This window comes from Coffea arabica, chromosome 5c, assembly GCF_036785885.1.
Source record: "Coffea arabica cultivar ET-39 chromosome 5c, Coffea Arabica ET-39 HiFi, whole genome shotgun sequence".
Taxonomy (NCBI): domain Eukaryota; kingdom Viridiplantae; phylum Streptophyta; class Magnoliopsida; order Gentianales; family Rubiaceae; genus Coffea; species Coffea arabica.
This window is the reverse complement of record NC_092319.1, coordinates 40326652-40334400: the sequence shown is the minus strand read 5'-3', so window position 1 is coordinate 40334400 and position 7749 is coordinate 40326652. Positions and strand designations below refer to the sequence as shown.

At 36.8% G+C, this 7749-nt stretch overlaps 1 protein-coding gene across 1 annotated transcript; it reads right to left on the bottom strand.

The window, feature by feature from the left end:
- Positions 1-3777, bottom strand: LOC113689450 (putative late blight resistance protein homolog R1A-3). The gene has a single exon (XM_027207220.2). It carries the CDS (start codon positions 3775-3777, stop codon positions 1-3), a length of 3777 nt encoding a protein of 1258 aa, XP_027063021.2.
- Positions 3778-7749: the final 3972 nt, after the last annotated feature.

The window sequence follows — 7749 nt, the reverse complement described above, 5'->3', positions numbered from 1 at the left end:
TTAGTTGTCCATTTCTCTGGATGAAATGAAGATCTTCAGATGAGTATTTCCCATGTCCATTTGTTCCTCCTGAAGTGGCTGTATAAAACTTGCAGAGTAGGGACAATCAGACACCTCAATTATTTCAAGACTTGAATTCCCCAGACAAGGAGGGATCTCCTCCAAATAGTGACAGTCTTCCAAAATTAATTTCCTTAGACTTGGAAAACATTCCTCGCACTCAAAGGCGGTCCACCTGACAATATCCAGGGAAGCTAATTTCAAGAAACTAACTTTAGGGAACCCCTCTTCTTCCATGTTCCATTCTTCCCCCTCAAATGCTCCGCGAAGTAATTTGAGAACCTCAAGATTAGGTAAATTTTTGATTGCTGATATTTTGCTCCAAGGGAAGTAAAAGCGCGACACAGTCAACTTTTTAATGGTGGAAGAGAATTGAAACTCAAACTGGCATTGAACATAACCTTTCGCCTTCAAAGTGAGTGATTCTAGTTGACTTAGAAAATCAAGTACTAGAATCTTGTCGGATGCACCCGAAGCAGGATAATCAGATTCAAGGAGTTCGGTGCTGCATTTCAGCTTGCGAATATTGGGAAGCTTTCTCAATATCTTGTCCACGTTCTCCCATGAAGAAAGAATTGCGTCAGAGAAGGTAACCAAATTGCATAACTGTGCAGCATCGTCAAGATTGTTGGTGGGCAACCGAAAAGTAGAATAACATCTAGACCTTCTCCTAATGTGCAAATGCCTTAGTTTCTTCATATTCCATATGGTATCTGGCAGTGAAACAATACGAGAAAATGTTCCCACAATGAAAGTTTCCAAGTTTGTTAGATTGGCTATGGATGATGGGATGGACTTCATGATGCCTAGAACTGCCAGATAGCTCAGCTGAACAAGGAATTCTAGTTCTCTTGGTACAGTAGAACCTAGACTTATGTGGCTCAAATCTAACACTCTAACAAGTTTAAAGATGCCAAAAATCAATGATAGATGGAACATCTTTTTTTTGTACCTTTCATCATGACTGAAGAATAGCAGAGAACGAATGGTGGGAGCAAATAATCTGGACTTGCAAAAGTGTTCTGGCTCAGAGTGAATGCATAGGCGGCGTAGGTTGTGTTGCATACTGAATGCCTGAAGTTCATCATACCCACTTACCCGCTGAAAAAATTTTTCTTCTCTGGCTCTTCTCACACAAAACTCATGTAACAGGTCGTGAATACGACAAGTTTTGATTCCACCAGTGGATCTTCTTTTAGAAACCGTGATTAAGCTTCTGCTTATTAGATCCATGATGTAATCATCTGCCACATCCTCTGCACTCTTGAACTGAGTTTTCTGGGCAAATCCTTCAGCGACCCATAACCAAATCAACTTATCAAGATTGTGTTCATGGTCCTCTGGAAATGCTCCAAAGTACAGGAAGCATGGCTTCAAATTATCTGCTAAGTTGTTGTAACTCAGCTCTAGTGTAGCAGTGCATTGTTCTGTACTAGAAACAACGCTTGAACTTAAACTTTCCACAACTTCTTTCCAACCTTGTCTGTCCACATTTTTAAGAATTCCAGCAAGAATGATAATTGTAAGTGGTAGTCCTTGACAAATTTCCACGATCTGCATTTGAAGTTCACATAATTCTGGAGGAGGCAAATTTCCAGGAAATAACTCTTTTGTTAGCAAATCCCAACTCTCATCATGAGTGAGTGGACGAAGACAGTGAGGTTCTTTGTCAAGTTTATCTTGTGGAGCAATATCATGATATCGACTTGTGAAGATAACTCTACTTCCATCTCCATTATCAGGGAATGTGGCTTGCAATCCGTTCCATGCTTCAGTGTCCCATATATCATCCAAAATAATGAGGTATCTATTCTTCTGCAACCGTTTTTTGACTGCTAAGGCCAGATCTTCTTCGCTCATCTCAAAATATTTGTCAGGAAGCTTGGAATCTAGAGAAGTCAAAATTTGAAGCAACATATGTTTGTTGTGATAATCTTGGGAAACAGTACACCAAGCACGCACGTGAAAATGAGACATCACATTCGAATCATTGTAAACCTTTTTAGCCAAAGTGGTCTTACCAAGTCCTGGCATACCTACAATTGGAACAATTTGCACCTGGTTTGATCCTCTTCTGAGTCGATTGATTATAGATGCCGCCTCATCCTCGATTCCTACCACCAAGTCATTGATTGTTGGCTTAAATACCTGTGACGGCTGGTAATGGAGTGTCTTGGTAACTTCCTTAACCTTGACATCAAATCTTTTGCTATCAGAAATCTTCAAGGCCTCAGATTTGATGATCTTAATTTCTTCTACAATGGAATCAAATGAAATTGAAGAAGAATCTACAATATCTCCAACTAGTAAGGAATCCATGAGAAACTCCACCCTGTATGCCAAGTACACCACGCGATCCCAAAGTGATTGGAGCTCCTCATCTTCATTGCACAAATCCACAATTTTCCCCAAGAAAGAGGGAAAGAAGGCAAGCTCTTCCTGGACTGTTTGAACTCTATGATTTACAAGAGCAGCTGTGCCAGCCTCAGGACTTTTCAGATCCATCATATACTTTAGAAGAGAATCAACAAAACCCAACGCATTAGTTTTGGGAAAGTTGAATGGTGATGTTCCTGGACATTCCTCTGCAATTGTTGCCTTTATGAGCTTAATCCTTTCCAGCAGATCTAAAGGCACAAGATCCATTTCCTTGACCCATCCATCATTGTTTGCATTCAGAGAAAGAGTTAAAAAAACAAGTCCCGCATCGCAGATCACAAGTCCAGTAAGATCTCTCATTTTCTCATTAAACTTGTTGGGCTTCTCCTTCTCCTTCAAAATGGTTCTTAGAGATCTTAGTCCATCACAAAGCATTTGCAGTTGATCCTTAATAGAGATCATACGACAAGTACCAGACTTGAGAATCCAGCAAATATTACATAGGAGAGAATCAATGATCTCCCTCAATATCTGCTCATCTGCTTCCACATATGATCGTGCTGATAACTTTGAAGCAATCAGAGCCTGGACACAGGTCTCATGGACATGGGATTCCACAGGAATGATCTTCTGCAGCCCTTCCATCGTAGCATCCCTGATTGATAAGTACAGTTCATCATCTGCGCCAAAGCACGACCAGTAACTGAGGCATGCTGCATTGACAGCGATAAGTTCAGTGTGAGCCAATAAAGGTCCCAATTGCTCATCTTTAATCCCGTGCAGTGCAACGAAACTGATGAAGTTCTTCAAGAACGCCAGCTTCTCTTCAAGGCCTTCGGTTGGTCCTTCTACACCTTCAAACAGAACACCTATATCATAATGATCGTCCCTAAAACTCTCCAGAAGATAATCCATGAATTCGATAAGGTCTTCTGTTTTCATCAGTGAATTGTTACTAGACTGCTTTAACGAGCGATATGAGAAAACGAAGTACCACCCCTTTATATCTTCATCGGAAGGAAAGTCTGTCATACAATCAAAGACCAGAGTCCGCAGATCGTTGGCAGAAACTCGACCTTCCAGTTCCAAACGAAGACAAAATGAATGGATCTTCTCTCCAGTTTTGGAAATGGCAGCTTCAGTGCCTAATAGAAGAGCTGCTAGATTTTCGTCATCATTGTTGCCCCACTTTCTCGCACTCATGAGGAATGGTCTCAAAATTCTTAGTCCCCCTTTCAGGCTTGCGAAATCATGATCTGTAGAGTCTGGACATTTGTTCTCCAGCAACTGCATATCATCCAAGATGGAAGAAATGCATGTAAGACTACTGGAGGCCATCTGGTGAAAGGAAGATTGATAAGGGAACCAAAAGTCAATCCAATGTAGAGATGAATTGAAATAACTCCAATATTTTTTAAAAGAGAGGGAGAGAGAGAGAGTGAGAGAAATCAAAGTTAACTGATATTGCAAGGAAGATGAAAATGTTTATAGAATGTTAATCAAGAAATTAGTAGTGCCTATATAGTCACTACTAGAAACTAGGAAAACTCGTGAGTTTGGAAGTAAGATTGCAGGTTCATTGATAGCTTCCCACCATGTTGGTTATGGATGCTTGGCGGACATAGTCATTTACTTTTGCCATAGAAGAAATGGAGAGCTACTGAATTATTGGGCTCTGCACTGACATTATTTAATCTAAAGTCAATGAACTTGCCTTCGGGTTTAGTAATCAACCTGTACATTTACATGTAGCCTCACTGGTGTAGTTTTCCTTTTCTTTTATTTATTTATTTATTTTTGGTCCTATCCCCGACAACTTTTTTTTTTTTTTGCTTTTTTAACTCCGACCCTCCTCCGTATCATTTCTTCTGTTCGAATTTATGCAAAAATATCTTCCAAAACCATTCCACTCTGGCGTCGGAATGATACGAAAAAAATTAAGAGTGTTCTCTTGTTTTATCTGAAATGATTGAGTCTGCATCATGTCATTGTTAAGAGCCATACAGTTGATTGAACATGATTACAACCAACTTTCTTGACTATGCCTGAATCAGGTTCTTAAGTTCTGCAACTCCCGAGTTTTTGAGATTTTTTTACCCCTTTGTGAGGGTACCATCCTTGAGAATTATCTAAAAGACGAGAACACAGAGAAAGAAACGGAAGCATATTTCTTGATCGCCCTTAATTGCGCGTAGCAGTTGCTACTCATTGGATTTATTTCAATTAATTACACTCCTAGCTTTAAGGCTGAGCCCAAAGTAATCTACAGGCTAAAACAGTACAATGCCCTTGAGCTACTATAGTAGCAATCAAGAATGGCGGCTTTCTAGGATGCAGCAGCAAAATTTGACACCTAATATGGATTATTTAGTCAAAAATTTCAGTTCTAATGCAGGCTGGTGACCAAATGACATGTATTACGATGCAATATAATAGAATCATAAGCCTTTTTACACAGAGATTTTCAGCTGATCATATTGTGCCATATCAGCTAATTAATGGGCTCTGCACTGACATGATTCTAACTGCGAACCTGACAACAAGGAGACTTTTTAAGAGTTATTTCCAAAATTTTAAATCCTGAACCTGATAATGGGGAAAGTTTAAGAGTCCTCCGCTGCCCCGTTTGGATAGCCATTTTTCGGCTAAAAATTGCATTATTTTTTGTGACTACATCTTCCTATTATTTTTTTTCTCACATATATCAAATCGTTATAATAATTTTTCTATAAAAAAATCAAGAAAATGCAATCCAAACAAGGCCCAGTAGTTCTATTCCCGACAACTTGCTGAATGCGACATGAGGAATTAATTTTGAATTTTGTCTTAAATAAGAAAATTGCAGCTTGAATGCGACTGGAAATTTTTAATTTCCAATTTGAAGGTTACAATCAGTGATGAGAAATTATTAATATTACAAGGTGGCAAAATTTTTATTGATGTAAGCAACCAATCTGACTTGAAGAAAGAGACTTTGCATCTGCATTCAATTGTGTGATTCAATTAGTTAACGTGTGAATTTCCATGATAACTGATCTCGATCACCAAGTCTGAAAGGGCAACCTCTATGGCCTCCTTTTCCATCCCTCTCGGGTTCAGTAATTTTTAAAAAAATATATGAAAGCCCGGTGGATCTTGATGATTATTATTTTGACCAATTTACAATATGGGCAGACCAAATGAGGCCGGGTAGACCGCTGACTTGATTTGATTCAAGGCCCACAGAGTCTTCTAGGCTGCTGCATTGAAGTCAATTCAACGAGCCGAATGAGGCAAAATCTATTAGGCCTCATTCGGACCGTGAAAAGCCCAATGTAGTTGACTTGAAATCACACCAGCCTCTTACCTAGCGGTAGCTTATGTTAAATATGGAAAGGGATAAATATAGTTTTGATTTCTAAAATTTGACACTTCTGAAACTTTAGTCCTAAAGTTTTGATTAAAAAAAAATTTGATTCCGTAAAAACATATCCAGTACTCGGGTTTTCAATTTGAAACTCTTTTTTTTTCTTTCCTTTTTTGCAAGCGAGAGGTATTGAATTCAGGATCTCCTACTTATAATTCTTCTCGCCTTACTACTCAACCTAAATTTGAAACAAAATTAGGACAATTGAAGGATTTTTGTCAATTATAAACAGAATCAAATTCATTAAATTGATTTTATAGAAGAAGATGCAAAACAACGGTCAATTTTAAAACAATAAGAATAATTCGCATCATGACACGCGAGTAACTAATTAATTAGGAAAGTAGGAAAAAAAAAAGGTTTGTTAAACTAAATGCAAAAATTGAGTGTTAAGGTCTTTGGCTTGGGGGTCATTGGGTTTAAATTAGAAAATGAGTTCTGGATCGATGAACCGAGTGATCCAACTGGTTTCAATTTTTTAGCTTAACTAATTTTTTCTTATTGATTAATTAGTTACTCACGTGTTAACACGTGAGTTACTAGTCCTTAAGTTTGTTGTTCGGATTTAGCAGCTATTTTACTTTTTTATTATTAAATTCAATAATTGCAAACATGTTTTCACTTGTTTAGAATCTACTTTAAAATCAAGACATTGGGGGACCAAATTTTTTCTTGCCGAAACTTTAGGGATCAAAGCTGTGTAGGTGCTAAATGTGGGACTAAATTTGTTTTCATTAAAAACTTTAAAGATTAAAATTGCATAGTACTAAATATTGGAGACTAAAATTGTATTTTTTTCCATATGAATATTTCCAAGTTGCACAAGCGAGAAATTATGAGTAACATATTGGCATTGGTTTAGGTGACAATGACGCTAGTATTTTTCACTACTCCCTAAGGATAATAAAATTACATAATGATGAGTGCTCAGAAGCGAGTGGTGATTAGCTTTTTCTGCATTGCCAAATTTTACAGTAAGAAAATTGTGGTGTGACCATTAAAAATTTTAAACATTAGGCTGTGTTTGGCAAATGATCTTGTGCCATGTTTTGAAAAACAAAACTTTTTTTTCCTACTGCATCAACTGCAGAAACATGTCAAAAAATACACTAAAACACCCAATAAAAATACAAAAAAAAAGGACAAAAGTTATTATGATTTTTAGATGTTGTGCTATAATAAACTTTGATTTAACATTTTTGCAAGTATGAAATATTACAATTAATTATAATTTGATAACTTTTTTTTTTATCTTATATTTACATATATGGGAAAAGGGTATGATACAAGTCTTTGTTGTTCTATACAGTATACATTACTACTAAAATACATATTTTTCTTAATAAAAGTCTTCAAATTTTATCATAGATTGAAATATTAATGTTGAAGAATACTCCAAGCAAAGTTCGTTCATTATATCTTTTGTTTTTTTGGTCGACAAGTACAACCAATCTTTAGAGTATTTGAAAATTGTACAAGTTACGAGAGCTTTTTCAAGTTATACTAGCGAAATTATACTAAACGAGTATAATATTAGTTCTTACTATGGCTAATGGATCAATTGCTTATTGGAACAAAATTTCTAATTGGATGAAAAAATCGTATTTATAGTGCATCTGAGCAGTATTAACTCAAATAAATTGTGAAACATTTTTGGAATCATAACTAAAGTTTGAGAGGAAAAAAATCCAGCAGCTTCATTGATTTAAATCTTTAGTAACAACATAAAAACTGGGAAGTGATCCCACCAACACTGACTTGAGACAGAATACAGAATATTGAAATGGCATGAATAATTTTGATGCTAGATTGATGCAACAAAACAGCCAGTAGTACAAAAGCAATGGATTTAGAAAAAAAAACGAACAGCATGTAAATGAGTAAATTGGCTGCCCAAACTAGAC